The sequence below is a fragment of the Oncorhynchus nerka genome, linkage group LG20 (genome assembly GCF_034236695.1).
Source record: "Oncorhynchus nerka isolate Pitt River linkage group LG20, Oner_Uvic_2.0, whole genome shotgun sequence".
Lineage (NCBI taxonomy): Eukaryota > Metazoa > Chordata > Actinopteri > Salmoniformes > Salmonidae > Oncorhynchus > Oncorhynchus nerka.
In genome coordinates, this window is record NC_088415.1 from 82,423,548 (window position 1) to 82,440,281 (window position 16,734).

The 16,734-nt window shown below is 44.0% G+C and overlaps 1 protein-coding gene across 2 annotated transcripts in view; it reads left to right on the forward strand.

Moving 5' to 3' along the window:
• LOC115103259 (small conductance calcium-activated potassium channel protein 2-like) overlaps positions 1-16,734 on the forward strand; it is a 53,001-nt gene that overhangs the window by 23,026 nt on the left and 13,241 nt on the right. For both annotated transcript variants that reach the window (XM_029624083.2, XM_065005873.1), the window contains exons 2-4: positions 1,590-2,039; positions 6,257-6,352; positions 6,938-7,356. In XM_029624083.2, coding sequence (XP_029479943.2) covers positions 1,590-2,039; positions 6,257-6,352; positions 6,938-7,356 — 965 coding nt within the window. The remainder of the gene's footprint in view (positions 1-1,589; positions 2,040-6,256; positions 6,353-6,937; positions 7,357-16,734) is intronic.

A 16,734-nucleotide genomic window follows, 5' to 3' on the forward strand; every position in this document is an offset into this window, starting at 1 on the left:
TGTCATTGTGTTTTATTTTCATGAAATAAAACACATGAATGGTAATTTTATCGGGGGAATTAATGATGACAAATAGCCATCGCTAGGGAACTGTGATCGTCCCACCTTTGTAAGCGAAAGGAGAGGTGCTAATATCAAATGAAGTTTAAGATCTTTCAAGCAACCTTTATTGGTGCTGCGTTTATAGTAGGAATGCGCCACTATCTGAGATGTGTTTCACAGAGAGGGTCTTAATGGCTCCGATCATGAAGCTAGGGGATTAGAACGCTGTGGTTCCCTCTAATCCTTAACCTTTAGTCTGGTCTGGTCCGGTCCGGTCCGGTCTGGTCCGGTCTGGTCCGGTCTGGTCCATGTCCGGTCTGGTCTGGTCTGGTCCGGTCTGGTCTGGCCCGGTCTGGTCCGGTCCGGTCTGGTCTGCGTCAGCAGATAGTGTCAGTGGGGCCGGACTTACTGTACTACATTTTCATTATGGGGAATCAGAGTTTATTTCCGAACACATTTAGAGGCATTAGGGAGCTCACTCAAGCCAAATGAAAGGCAGTGTTGTCAAACACCCCCCGTTATTTCAGAAAATGCACTGTTCCATGTGAAGTTTAACAAGCCATTATGATAATCTAAGTGAAGTCCCAGAAGAGCTGTGGAGATGCCACTGGAATGCACACTCAACTACCATTGTACATGCCTCTACACTTCCAAGGTCCGTGGAACTCCTCAGTTCCTCTGCTTTCCCACCAAATTAAATGTTCACCTCTCCTTGAACCTGCGCTGCAATACAATCACACTCTGGATCAAGGATTTACATTTGAGTCATTTAGCAGATGCTCTTATCCAGAGTGATTTACAGTAGTGTGAGTGCATATATTTTCATACTTTCTGTTATAGGTCCCCCATGGGAATCAAACCCACAATTCTGGAGTGGCAAATGTCATGCTTTACCAACTGAGCCACACGGGACGGCACAGAAAGGGCTGAGCAGGATCCCTCTTCAATTTAGATGCAGTTTTTGATACACAGAGAGGAGACGAAGACACATCTTTGAGTAAAGAATGTTCTTGTTTTCCCCTTGCAGAAACTCTTGATTCAGTTTTTCCTGCTTCTCTGATTATAGAAGCATCACTCACTCAGTCACTCCTTCTTTTTGGACACCCCATCTCTGGGCTCTGCAGGAAAGAGTGTTTCTTTAACAGGAAACAAGGTCACGCAACACATTAATCTTTCATGACTAAATTTGTGCTGCGCAAAGAGGACATTTTCTGCACTTTGTAGGGTCCACTATTAGTTATATGGCTTTATTTATACATTCATCTCCATTCATTATTCATGTGCTTTTGCCCTGCAGATGTGGATGCGCTTTTCTTGAGGGACAGCTGATATGAGTGCAATGTACAACAGAACACACAACACAGAGATTGCACTGATTTAGTGCAGGGCAGTGTTTCTGGTTCGTGCTTCTGGTTTGTGGACCGGCTCCGGTCCATGGGACATTAAGTCAAATTGAAGTTATAAAGGAAAGGTGCTCCTCCCATTCTCTGACACCAGAGTGATTGGTGTTTTGTTTCTCTAACAACCTCTTGTGTTTTTGTTGCCAGGCAACCACTGAGCAGAAGAAGCTGAGCCATGCTGGATCCAAGCCCTGCCTCTCCGAGAGCAGCGGCCGACTCCCTCAGATAGCCATGAACACCTGCAAGTACAATGGTGGCGTAGTGAGACCACTGGGCAGCCTGGCGTCGTCGCGGCGCAACCTAGCAGAGCTCGACTCGGAGACGCAGCCCCTCCAGACGTTGCACAGCTCCGGCCTGGAGGTGGTGGTATCAAAGGGCAACGGCGAGGACCCCAGCAAGGCGTCCAATGAGAGCCTGGTCAGGGATGGAAACGGTGCTCCTGTGAAGAAGAACAAGGACATTGGCTATAGGCTCGGCCACCGGAGGGCGCTCTTTGAGAAACGGAAGAGACTCAGTGACTACGCCCTCATCTTTGGAATGTTCGGGATCGTCGTCATGGTGACTGAGACTGAACTGTCCTGGGGAGTTTACGGCAAGGTAATTAGTGTGGGTGGTCTTTTTGTTTGTTGAATAACTCCAATGCTGAAATTCTCTGAGTCGCTATACACAATTTCCCCACTGTGGGGGAAAACACGAGGGAGTTCTCATAGACCAACAGCAAAAAAAGCCTCATGTTGCTTATGAATGCATTTCACACTACTTTTAAATTCTAATTGGATTGTAAGGCTCGTATGAATGTCCTGCTTAATATATTGTTTGTGTCATCCTCACAAATCAACTGCATTACACTTAAACACTTCAAATTCAACCAGTAAAATGTCAATGAACATTAGCATTCTAGCCAACTGCTGCATCCAAAAATAGGATCTTTGCAACAATCACAACCAAATGTAATCTTAGCAACTGTTCAAGCAATAATCAAAACAACATTGTAATGCTATGAGAGCTCCCCCAAAAATTATTTAGTTTTGAAGTTATTACTACGTAAATCTAGACTATGTTTAATGGCTGCAGATGGCAAACGGCAATTGTTTTCCCCCATACTTGTTTATGACGTGAATAACGACTCTGAGTATGCTATGTTTAGATAGGAAGTCATGTTAAACATGGTGAACACATGGTGAACTTCAGAGATATTTGTGTAAGTAGAATGACAATGTTTGCGATTAAAAAAATGTCAGAGCTTGGCCAAAGGACTGTTTTCACTAGGCTGCTGCTGGTATTTTGAGAGTCACTTTGAAGCCTGCCCTGCAGCCAAACACAACGCTGTCCAATCATTGAGCTGCTTCAAAGTGTCGGACATTATCTCCGACCAGCACGTGGGAGTGTCAGGACAACCCAACATGGCGGCAAGCTGTTGTCATTTCAGGGTCGCCACGACCTGGTCACGACTCCCTGACCGATCATTAGCTCCATCAACCAATCAATTTGGATTTGGGCAGTGCTTTCTGTACCAAACATTTGTCACAGTGCACTTAGGGAAAGGTTTGGCCCCAATGTTTACAAGACTGCACTGTTGGCTAGCGTCACCACATAGTCAATGCAACGAGCCAGCATTGATTGGCCTAAGTAATAGCTGGAACGGCTACTGAATTTTTTACAACTGCATGAGGTCAAGTAAGATTGAGCAGCAATGTTTTGGTTATGTCCAACCAATTCTACACATTTATTTGAATTGTTAAATTCAATATTGCATATACAGTGGGGCAAAAAAGTATTTAGTCAGCCACCAATTGTGCAAGTTCTCCCACTTAAAAAGATGAGAGAGGCCTGTAATTTTCATCATAGGTACAGATAAAATTAGAAAAAAAATCCAGAAAATCACATTGTAGGATTTTTAATGAATTTATTTGCAAATTATGGTGGAAAATAAGTATTTGGTCACCTACAAACAAGCAAGATTTCTGGCTCTCACAGACCTGTAACTTCTTCTTTAAGAGGCTCCTCTGTCCTCCACTCGTTACCTGTATTAATGGCACCTGTTTGAATTTGTTATCAGTATAAAAGACACATGTCCACAACCTCAAACAGTCACACTCCAAACTCCACTATGGCCAAGACCAAAGAGCTGTCAAAGGACACCAGAAACAAAATTGTAGACCTGCACCAGGCTGGGAAGACTGACTCTGCAATAGATAAGCAGCTTGGTTTGAAGAACTCAACTGTGGGAGCAATTATTAGGAAATGGAAGAGTTACAAGACCACTGATAATCTCCCTCGATCTGGGGCTCCACACAAGATCTCACCCCGTGGGGTCAAAATTATCACAAGAACGGTGAGCAAAAATCCCAGAACCACACGGGGGGACCTAGTGAATGACCTGCAGAGAGCTGGGACCAAAGTAACAAAGCCTACCATCAGTAACACACTACGCCGCCAGGGACTCAAATCCTGCAGTGCCAGACGTGTCCCCCTGCTTAAGCCAGTACATGTCCAGGCCCGTCTGAAGTTTGCTAGAGAGCATTTGGATGATCCAGAAGAAGATTGGGAGAATGTCATATGGTCAGATGAAACCAAAATATAACTTTTTGGTAAAAACTCAACTCGTCGTGTTTGGAGGACAAAGAATGCTGAGTTGCATCCAAAGAACACCATACCTACTGTGAAGCATGGGGGTGGAAACATCATGCTTTGGGGCTGTTTTTCTTTAAAGGGACCAGGACGACTGATCCGTGTAAAGGAAAGAATGAATGGGGCCATGTATCGTGAGATTTTGAGTGAAAACCTCCTTCCATCAGCAAGGGCATTGAAGATGAAATGTGGCTGGGTCTATCAGCATGACAATGATCCCAAACACACCGCCCGGGCAACGAAGGAGTGGCTTCGTAAGAAGCATTTCAAGGTCCTGGAGTGGCCTAGCCAGGCTCCAGATCTCAACCCCATAGAACATCTTTGGAGGGAGTTGAAAGTCCGTGTTGCCCAGCAACAGCCCCAAAACATCCCTGCTCTAGAGGATATCTGCATGGAGGAATGGGCCAAAATACCAGTGACAGTGTGTGAAAACCTTGTGAAGACTTACAGAATTGCCAACAAAGGGTATATAACAAAGTATTGAGATAAACTTTTGTTATTGACCAAATACTTATTTTCCACCATATTTTGCAAATAAATTCATTAAAAATCCTACAATGTGATTTTCTGGATTTTTTTTTTCTTCTCATTTTGTCTGTCATAGTTGAAGTGTACCTATGATGAAAATTACAGGCCTCTCTCATCTTTTTAAGTGGGAGAACTTGCACAATTGGTGGCTGACTAAATACTTTTTTGCCCCACTGTAGGTGTCTATAAGGTTTCTATTAACCAATTTTTGTAGTAAATGTAGATTAATTGTCGTGTTGGTCTGAGTTTAAATTGAACTGATCCCTGAGTGACACAGCAGTCCTACCATATAGAATGCGCTACAATAAGGACGAGTCATTTTTCATCTTGCATGTCACATCACATGGACATGTGAGTCAGTCAAGATTTTTCCCAACCCTTAAAGAGGTGTGGTGGGGGGTTGGTGTGTTAAAGGAAGTCAGCTTTTGGGGACTGAAAAAACCTTATACATCTGTCAGGTGGATTAATTGGTTTTACTCAATGTTATTTCACAGGGGACTTCTCAAAACAATTTCAGACATTATAGGGTCTTGAGTGGTGCCAGAGACCTGAGGGGCAAAGCAATCTAGTCGATTGCTAAAAATACATTCGCTAATTTTCTCCCCGCCTGTTACTATATATTGTGGCTGCATGATCAGTGTAATGGCTCATATTGTAATGCATGCTTACTTGACCCCACCCCAAGAGAGCATATCAATATCCATTTACAACGACTTGGTCGTCCGCAGGCCTTGACAACATAGCAATGGGCAGCTTTTACAATCGCCCCTGACGATTATTTACAATGATTCCTATTGTTGTTTTTGTCGCTGTTGTCAGGATTGTGATTACAACCCCCCCATCATTGTATAACATGTTTTACTCCCCACCATTATTACAGCTGATTCATCAAATCACTTTTTACCCACAGAGGGAAGTCTAGTAGTCCTTATTCCAAAGATCTATGACCCCTTTATAGGCGTTGCAGCTCTAGCGTCCAAACGATCAATTCATCACTTGCACCTCTCACGGTGGGTTGCTTCCTGCTAACGCTACTGTAGAAGATGCACAACATAACTGCTCGGTTTCTGCATCTAGGCTACTATTAGATTGAAAATACCTAGTGGTGGGTTTGATGTATAAATAGCTTGTGTACTGTTTAGAGCCAATGTTTGACCTTTACTTCCTGCTACTGTCATGATTTGAGACAACACTTTGTGGTGCTGTTGTTTTTAGTTCAAACCCCTTTCCTCAGCTCTCTCGTTTTAAGCTGATAATATGTGGTGTTTTCATTGTCAGTGTTCCTCTCCCTCCTACTAGCTACGTTCACTGCAGAGGGAAACCTTTTTGGAAGATAGATGGATTAATTTTGGTCTTGTTCGCTCCATCCATCAATATTTCTAAAATCCACATGTTTTACCCACCATGAAGACTGCCTAAATTATTTCACACAACAACAACGAAAATCTAAGTTGAAGATTTCTTCTATTAATGCTTTTACATGTACAGTTCTGAGGTGAAGCCCAGGTATGACCACTCCTCTGAAAGTCAACATAGGTTGCACATGCTATGTAATCGTCAATAAATATTCTTAATTTATTTTATATATTTATATTTCTCCTCAATATCACTGTATCTCTAAACTATATTTATTGTGTGTCTGTCTCTCACTACAGGAATCTTCGTACTCATTTGCACTGAAATGCCTTATCAGCCTTTCCACTGTTATATTGCTTGGTCTTATAATAATGTACCATGCCCGGGAAATCCAGGTGAGTCGAAATAATGCAACAATTTAGCAGGAAATAACATTTCATTGTTATAATTTATGGGCTGGTGTGGTGATTGCCTGAATTGCTTAAAAATTGAGTTTGATTATTGAGTGTGATGATGCCCGTTATTGATGATTTTTTTAAAAGTATTCAACATTTAAACAGGTCAACTCAATTGGGTATGTTAGATACTTTACAGTCCTAATTCAGCTGATTTATATTATGATATTTACAGAAAATGACTGAAATAACTGTTACTTTTTTTAAGGCTCTTTAAAATGTGAAGAGTGGCATCTATTAAAGCTGTAATCCACAGTAGTGAAACTGCCATGTCTGTTTGCAATATTAAAACAAAGAGGTTACTTCAAACAACCAACACTGTTTTTTTCTCTCTGACATCTTGAACATCATTACACACGAGATAGAACAGCAGAGTATGTACTACGGACTGTAAAATAAAGTATATAACTACAGTAAAATAAAGTATATAAAGACTGAAAGAGAAAGTTTATAACTACTGTAAAATAAAGTAGGTCAAGTCTGTAAAATAACGCATAACTAAGCTACTTTTTGCTTTTCCCGCAGCTGTTTATGGTGGACAATGGGGCAGACGACTGGAGGATAGCCATGACGTACGAGCGCATCTTCTTCATCGTGCTGGAGCTGCTGGTGTGCGCCATCCACCCCATCCCGGGCCATTACCGCTTCACGTGGACGGCGCGGATCGCCTTCACCTACACTCCGTCGACGGCCAACGCCGACGTGGACATCATCCTCTCCATCCCCATGTTCCTCAGGCTCTACCTGATCGGCCGCGTCATGCTGCTGCACAGCAAGCTCTTCACAGACGCCTCGTCACGCAGCATCGGCGCCCTCAACAAGATCAACTTCAACACGCGCTTCGTCATGAAGACGCTCATGACCATCTGCCCCGGCACCGTGCTGCTGGTCTTCAGCATCTCCTCCTGGATCATCGCCGCCTGGACGGTGCGAGTCTGCGAGAGGTAAACGGCTAGGGAGTTCCCTAAAGAGGGAAAAACCCAGCCAATCGCCACAGAAACGCACGCCCCCATCGTTGTGCACTGTGTGTGTCGGCACTCCCCCCTTCTCTCTCTCTCCCCCTTCCCCCCTTCTCCTTCTCTCCCTCCTTCCCCCTTCCTCCCTCCTTCTCTCTCTCCCTCCTTCCCCCTTCTCTCTCTCTCCCTTCTTCCCTCCCTCCTCTCTCTCTCCCTCCTTCCCCCTTCCCCCTTCTCTCTCTCTCCTTCTTCCCTCCCTCCTTCTCTCTCTCCCTCCTTCCCCCTTCTCTCTCTCCCTTCTTCCCTCCCTCCCTCCTTCTCTCTCTCTCTCCCTCCTTCCCCCTTCTCTCTCTCTCCCTTCTTCCCTCCCTCCTTCTCTCTCTCTCCCTCCTTCCCCCTTCTCTCTCTCTCCCTCCTTCCCTCCTTCTCTCTCTCTCCCTTCCCCCTTCTTCCCCCCTCCTCCTCTCCCCCCCTCTCTCTCTCTCACCTCTCTCACACTTTCTCTCTCCCTCCCCCACTTCTCTCTCTTTCCCCCTCCGTACCCCGTCTCTCTCCCTCCTTCTCTTCTCTCTCTTTCCCCCCATACCCCCTATCTCTCTCTCTCTCTCTCTCTCCCTCACTTCTCTCTCTCTCCCCCTCCGTACCCCCTTTCTCTCGCTCCCTCCCTCCCCACTTCTGTCTCTCTCCTTCCCCTTCTCTCTCTCTCTTTCATTCCCCCTTCTCTCTCTCATTCCTTCTCGCTTTTTGTTATCTGTGTCCAGTTGTGTTGTCGTGTTCTGTTCATGCTCACCAGCCCAAAGTAATGTCTTGATGTGTCGTACCCCCACACACACCACTGCCTGGGTAAAAAAAAAGGGGTTTCATTAGCTCAGCGATCACTCCACGAGTCCCTATTCCTTGTTTTAATGCTATTTTAGCAGCTTTTCCATAATTCATGAGTGTCTAATTGTTTGTTTGCTGAATGGTTTGTTTTGGTAATGCTGAGCAGCCCCAAGGATCCCCGTTCACATCAGGCTTTTTCTCAAGGGGGCGGTGGGGATTCTCACAGATCTCAGAGTAAAGGGAGGAGGCAGGGAAGAGTATGCTTTTTCAGACCAATTACAAGTTTATCATTACTTTGATGTTAAGTTGTCTTCTTTGGTGTGTAGGGGCTGAGGGAGGTGGGATGGGTTGACGTCAGCTCCTGTAATACTTCGTTATGACAAAAGGGCTGTAAAGTCAAAAAGTCAAACAGTCAAATCAGTCAACAGGAACGCTCGCTGCCAATCTTTCAGTCAGTCAGACGGTGAGTTGCTCTCTTACGTTTTGCTTGCTTTTTATTTCCTCCCTTTCCATCTCATACTTCCTTGCTCTCTTAACCCCTCACTAACCACTTCCCCCTGCACCCTGGAGCCACGTAAGGACCAGCAGAGAAAACAGTGTTTGACCTTTGGCTCCACCTCCACATGAAATGGAAAAGAAGTAGCGTGAGGTGCAACTCGAATCCAACTTCACCAAATAGTTTGTTGGCACACATTCAAAAGAACACTCTGTTCATCAAGCCTACAGGAATGAATAGTGTATTTCTGAAGGTACTTGCATAAAAACTTAAAGTGATACCGTCACAAGGATGGACACTGTTTTTTTTCCTGTCTTAGATTTAACCATGAAAGATACAGGTGTTGCCAAATACTGTGAAAAGCATGAATAGAACGTATGGATGATATTGTTGGTGTTGTGTCTGTCTGGTAATCTTTCAACATTACAAAGGAAGACCATAGAACCACAGGGAAATGTAACCAAGCTCTACAGTCGGATGTCCATGGTACTTGGACGCAACATGCGGCTGGAGTCAACACCATGAAATATCTAGAGTGGCTAATGGGGTCAGGATAGATGATATGCCCACCACACGCTCCGTGCCAAACTAGTCCGCAGCAGTGCATGCAATATAAGGCAGTCCAGTTATGGTTTCAATTTGAAAATAACATGTTTCCGTGTGTTTGGGTAAGTGTTTGTGTGTCGTGTGAGTGTGTGTGTGTGTGAGTGTCTATAATGTTATGTTGTACTTTCTATTTCCCCACTATGCTGCTCCATAGGGATACCATGTGAGTCCTCGCTCTCTAGCCGTGGAAAACCTATCATTTTGCACCGAGCTGGCGCCACTGCTGCCCTGAGTGGGTGAGGGATGGGGGTGGGATTGGGCGAGGGGCAGCCCCCCCCAAAAAAACTGCTATACTTTCCAAACAGAGTAAGGCAAAGGGGGACTAGGTATTCGCCCCTTAGTCGGCATGAATGTGGCACCCATCCTCAAAACCCCAAAAATATGTCAACAAAGAAAAATACATTCAGTGGCTAGGAGGCGAAACCTATGATTTGAGCAGCACTTTGAACCAAGCGTCTCTTTCTAAATTGTTTTGTGGTAGCAAAAAGGAGGAGGAGGAGGAGGAGGAAGGAGTTAAAATGTGTGCTAAAATGGAGCAGCTCCTTCAAGTCACCTTCACCAGCAAGCCTGAGGGCAATTGTCTTTTTTCATTCCTCTTCCTTATGTAATTGTTATAGATCCATAATGTGCCCACTCTTTTCAGCATCTACTTCCAAGATTTGCTGAGGAACAAAAGCTTTTTAGTCCTTTGTGTTCTCGCACATTACCATTCCATTATGAGTCTCCCCTCGAATAATTGATTGAATGATGTCGTAATCGTTAGGTATTCTACAGGCTTTTGTCACTTCTGCCAGCTGATTCAGTTTGCTCAAGACGTGGCAAAGGAATTTAATCTAAGATACATATTCATACAAAACATCCGTGCTTATTTGAGGAGAAAACAAATATCAAGTCATTTGTCTGGTACAAAGTCGTTAATGTGGATTTAAGCTCGATTTAGATTTTTTTTAACCAAATTTCTAACATTTAACCATATTATAATAACCCCATTAACCCGGAAGTGTTTCACGAAAGGCTCTTCAGCTAGGATGATGAATAGTGAGGGTGTTGCTATCCGTTCTAGCACAGTTTCCAAAATTGAGTCATGAGGAGTTTGTTTCTTCAAGGCAAATGCAGTGTCTCCAGTTTGAAGTTTCATAACATGGATTGAGTTCTCACCTGTGGTAAACAATGAAACAGCATGGTAGTCTTCATGTTTACTGCTCTCGATCCCATCACTCCAACACACTCACACTCAAAAAAAGAGGCGCTTGTTTTCCAAAGTGCTGTGCTTGAGTTTGGAAATGAATCTGCTGATGCACTGTTACATTGACCACGCTCCTGAGCCAAAGGGCAGAACGGTGTGAGATTGGACGAGCACGGAGTCTGTCTGGAATAGACGGGCGAATGAAAGACACATGGTCGGTGGAGGGGACAGGAGGGGTGGTTGGCTGAGTGGCGGAGTTGGCAGGAACCCTGATGGTACAGTAGAGGGAAGCAATGCTGGTCACTGCCCCCTTGATACAGCTCCAGAGCTCCTCTACTTTATTGAAGATCCTCAGTCTTTTGCCGTTCTTATCAAACACCTCCTCTTTTGCGTCATGATGCTTTGCAGATTTCCTACTACTGTACCCATCTAGCGTGGCATGCTTGCAGTTTTTCCTCATCCCCTCCCCCACTTATTTATCTTTCCTTATTCATAACCAGCAGGCCTAATCCAGTCAGAACTCAGATACACTTGCATGCCTTGCCTGTCCCCCCTCCGGTCCTATCTCCTCTCTCTAACTCTCTCTCTCGCTCTGAAACGAAACACTTTTTTTTTCGAGGTTACATGAGACAGTCGTTTCTCACCCTGGTCTTCCTGGGGAACTCTGGCCATGTAACAAGCTTTGGAAAGTTAAGAGACTTTCCCTCATCACAGATTAACAGGGTCGAGTTACTGGCCGGTTACTGACCGATATCATGTGTGTGTTGTTGTCACTTGACCGGAAGACACAGTGCACAGCTTCATGTAGAGCGGAATCCTAACCAGAGATACTTGTGCGCTTGAACTTTCACCACAACTAAAAGTTGTGTGTAAATCCCACATTAGTGTCTGTGTGAAAGGTCATGTGGACCTTCAAGCAGAGTTTGAGTTGTATCTTGTGTACCATTGGAGTATACCTCCACACTGTATTCTTCATGCCTGTTGATATTCCATACAGTAGTTATTACTGACAATGGACAAGCATGACCTAACAAAGTTCCGGAACACGATGATGTTGACGTTCATCAAAGAAAGCTTTTGAGGCTATAAGGCTAAACAAAAGAGTTTTAGCTTTGCTCTTAAGTCCACAATGGCTGTTTGAAGGTGATATCCTGTAGGGAAGTTCTGTGTTATGTCTTCTACCACCTGATACTTTTACTTGTGCTATTTTTGGTTGTGTTGGCTGTGCTACGGCTTGTATCGCTCGCGTCATATTGTGAGACTTTGTTTCAAATACACGTTATTACCATTTTGTTCAGTAAATGATAATGAAAAGATAGACTTTTATCTTGACTCGACATGTTTGCTAGAATCCATTTGGAGTGCTTGCTTTGCATTTTGGCTGGATGATGCGAGCACAATTAGGTCTGCAGTTTTTTTAATTAGGTCATCCCTAGTTGAGTTTAATACTATCTGTATGTTTACCGCCTCTGACACCCCCCCCCCCCTCTTACATTTCAACAAATTTGTCCCAAAATAATCTCTACCATTGCTCAAATTCTCATTTAAATCAAGGAGACTTGTTAAAATTCCTTTAATGTGCTACGATGAGTTTGCTTGATATGATGAGTTCCTGTAGAAAAGACTGTTGTTAGTACATGGACAAGCTAAGGCATATAAAAGTCCCCTTTTAATGTTCTTTCCACTGCAGTGGCTTATATTAGGAGCAGATGAGGCTGTCCAACAATTTGCCTGCTCAGGGTAATACTAATAAAAATACTGCTTGCTGCTCAATATACAGTATTGCGTTCTCAATAACTGGTTAAACCAGTTTTTCTAAATTGCAGGTTTAATCAGACTTGCATGCAGCATGCCATTCAAGGAACAAATAATCATTTATTTGGCAGTATTGTCTACTCCTATATACTGTTGTCTTTATAGGTAACAGTTATTGATATCTCTAACAATTCTTTCCAACCAATGTTTTTGGCAAATGTTTCTATGTTACTTTTTAGTACCACAACTGACAACAGGGTTTGGGAAGATTCAGAATACTCATGTCATTTTGATTTCATTCCTCAAATAGCTCAGGTCAGGATTTCCCAAATTCGGTCCTTCCCAAAATCTAAAGCTTAAGCTTCAACCTATAATATACAGCATAGACCAGGGTATTCAAATCTGTGTAGTGCTAGGGCAAAAAAACAAAACATGTACCCAGGGGGGCCCCAGGACCGAGTTTGGGAAGCCCTGGCTTAGAAGACACATTGTCAGGCATTGCCACTGTATGTCCCTGGGACAAACCATCTGTTTCTTGCATGAGCTCATCCACATACGGTGAGAGACGGAGATAAAGAATTCTAGGGGAGATGGCCAGGGTTAAAGACCAGATGACATGAAGAGATGGCCAGGGTTAAAGACCAGATGACATGAAGAGATGGCCAGGGTTAAAGACCAGATGACATGAAGAGATGGCCAGGGTTAAAGACCAGATGACATGAAGAGATGGCCAGGGTTAAAAGACCAGATGACATGAAGAGATGGCCAGGGTTAAAGACCAGATGACATGAAGAGATGGCCAGGGTTAAAGACCAGATGACATGAAGAGATGGCCAGGGTTAAAATACCAGATGACATGAAGAGATGGCCAGGGTTAAAGACCAGATGACATTAAGGGATGGCCAGGGTTAAAGACCAGATGACATTAAGGGATGGCCAGGGTTAAAGACCAGATGACATTAAGGGATGGCCAGGGTTAAAGACCAGATGACATGAAGGGATGGCCAGGGTTAAAGACCAGATGACATTAAGGGATGGCCAGGGTTAAAGACCAGATGACATTAAGGGATGGCCAGGGTTAAAGACCAGATGACATTAAGGGATGGCCAGGGTTAAAGACCAGATGACATTAAGGGATGGCCAGGGTTAAAGACCAGATGACATTAAGGGATGGCCAGGGTTAAAGACCAGATGACATGAAGAGATGGCCAGGGTTAAAGACCAGATGACATGAAGGGATGGCCAGGGTTAAAAGACCAGATGACATGAAGGGATGGCCAGGGTTAAAGACCAGATGACATTAAGGGATGGCCAGGGTTAAAGACCAGATGACATTAAGGGATGGCCAGGGTTAAAGACCAGATGACATTAAGGGATGGCCAGGGTTAAAGACCAGATGACATGAAGAGATGGCCAGGGTTAAAGACCAGATGACATTAAGGGATGGCCAGGGTTAAAGACCAGATGACATGAAGAGATGGCCAGGGTTAAAGACCAGATGACATTAAGGGATGGCCAGGGTTAAAGACCAGATGACATGAAGAGATGGCCAGGGTTAAAGACCAGATGACATGAAGAGATGGCCAGGGTTAAAGACCAGATGACATTAAGGGATGGCCAGGGTTAAAGACCAGATGACATTAAGGGATGGCCAGGGTTAAAAGACCAGATGACATGAAGGGATGGCCAGGGTTAAAGACCAGATGACATTAAGGGATGGCCAGGGTTAAAGACCAGATGACATGAAGAGATGGCCAGGGTTAAAGACCAGATGACATTAAGGGATGGCCAGGGTTAAAGACCAGATGACATGAAGAGATGGCCAGGGTTAAAGACCAGATGACATTAAGGGATGGCCAGGGTTAAAGACCAGATGACATTAAGGGATGGCCAGGGTTAAAGACCAGATGACATGAAGAGATGGCCAGGGTTAAAGACCAGATGACATTAAGGGATGGCCAGGGTTAAAGACCAGATGACATGAAGAGATGGCCAGGGTTAAAGACCAGATGACATGAAGAGATGGCCAGGGTTAAAGACCAGATGACATGAAGAGATGGCCAGGGTTAAAGACCAGATGACATGAAGAGATGGCCAGGGTTAAAGACCAGATGACATTAAGGGATGGCCAGGGTTAAAGACCAGATGACATGAAGAGATGGCCAGGGTTAAAGACCAGATGACATTAAGGGATGGCCAGGGTTAAAGACCAGATGACATTAAGGGATGGCCAGGGTTAAAGACCAGATGACATTAAGGGATGGCCAGGGTTAAAGACCAGATGACATTAAGGGATGGCCAGGGTTAAAGACCAGATGACATTAAGGGATGGCCAGGGTTAAAGACCAGATGACATTAAGGGATGGCCAGGGTTAAAGACCAGATGACATTAAGGGATGGCCAGGGTTAAAGACCAGATGACATTAAGGGATGGCCAGGGTTAAAGACCAGATGACATTAAGGGATGGCCAGGGTTAAAGACCAGATGACATTAAGAGATGGCCAGGGTTAAAGACCAGATGACATTAAGGGATGGCCAGGGTTAAAGACCAGATGACATTAAGGGATGGCCAGGGTTAAAGACCAGATGACATTAAGGGATGGCCAGGGTTAAAGACCAGATGACATTAAGGGATGGCCAGGGTTAAAGACCAGATGACATTAAGGGATGGCCAGGGTTAAAGACCAGATGACATTAAGGGATGGCCAGGGTTAAAGACCAGATGACATTAAGGGACTGCCAGGGTTTAATGAAGAGGAAAAAAGCATCACTGCATCCATTTTAACCAATTCCCATGACATTTTAGTCATTTAGCAAATGCTTTTATCCAGAGTGACTTACAGTAGTGAGTGCATATATTTCCATACTTTTTTTGTGCTGGTCCTCCATGGGAATCAAACCCACAACCTTGGCTTTGCAAGCGACATGCTCTATCAACTGAGTCACACAGGACGCACAGGGGTGAGTTGTGTACTTCAATACCACCCAGAATAGTGACTTGTTTATGATGTTGACATTCTTCAATGGTCTCTCTTGTGTTGGCTGATGCGGTAGATAGTTTGCAATGTGTCACCGGTTAGGTTGTTTTCAACACTGTGAATCAAGTGGTATTCCTGTAGTCTAACACACATTAAAGCCCTTTCTGGAAGGAGTCATTTAGGTCTAGAGCTCTCATCTGTGCATACTTGCAAATAGAGTTGCTGACAAAGTAAGGGAACACAGAGTTTTTTGAGGGAGTGATCTTACAAACAATGACATGTCTACAACACAAAGCCTACTTCTATGGGATGTTTTGCAAGGGTGGGAGACATTTTATTTCAGACAATTCCTCTGGTCTCACACTAGGTCGAAAGTGGTGCCAGCTCTTGTCCATGCTATGCCAACACTCTACACAGTATATTGAGAGCTTCAAAATGCCATCGACTGGCTCTGCATCCGTAGCTTCTAGTGCCCATATCACTGTAGTCTATGGACATTTGTCTGAGTCCTCTTCAAGATTCAAGAATTTGGGGGAAAACCTATCTACAGTTTTGTACGCATCTAAAAACAAAAATTCCACACCAAACCATTTCCAGTCATAAATGTAGAGTCACAATAAGAGTATTCTTAAAGCAAATACATGGTGATACAGGGAAACCATACACTGCAATGTTACACCATTGTGGAAATGGAAAACAAACCTCTAGCATTGTCGTGCTCTAATCGCTTTCACCAGCCTAGAATCATTTGGACACTACGGCACTTAAAGTACTCCTCCTACAAAGGCGTAATTGGTGCCGTCAAGAGCAACCATGCAATTTGAGATAGTTCCAGTGTGTAAACCAGATTTTTCCCCAACCCCCGATGAAGCCAGTGATTGAGTGGAACTCATCATGATACAATAAGCAATTAACACAACTGTAGAAGCAACTAACTTTCAGGACATATTTCACCTCTTTCTTTACAACTTAAGTTCACATGAATCACATGAATCAGAGGATAAAATAAGAAGCAGTGTAATATGTTGACAGAAACGACTTCCACCAGGTTCTGTCACAGAGTTAGTGATCTGGAATGACTCATGTATTTGCCTGGTTTAGTCACAGATTGTCTAAAATTAGCAAATGAGTCACTATAGTGTTGTCCCCCTTGCTCTAAGCCTTGTCAGAGAGGATGCTATTGAAGGCTAACAGTGCTGGATTCAGTGCGTATCGCAGAAGTATCACGTTATAGCTCGATTGAAATTTAAAGGCAATGTTCCCTCCCTCGTGGAGACTGCATTCATGGTAAACGCTGCATATGTCTGGCTTTACATTTACATTTTAACACACATTTTCCGCCATACTTCCACGATACGGATTGAATCCAGCCCTAACAATCCAGGTGAAAGAGAAGGGAAGTCAAAAACATTGAGCTTCTTAATGCGTTTTTACTGGTCTCCAGCGTACAGATAAGAGACTGGCTGTATAAATATTCAACCCCCATCCACTTGACAATATTGTGATATTTGTCAAGGATGGT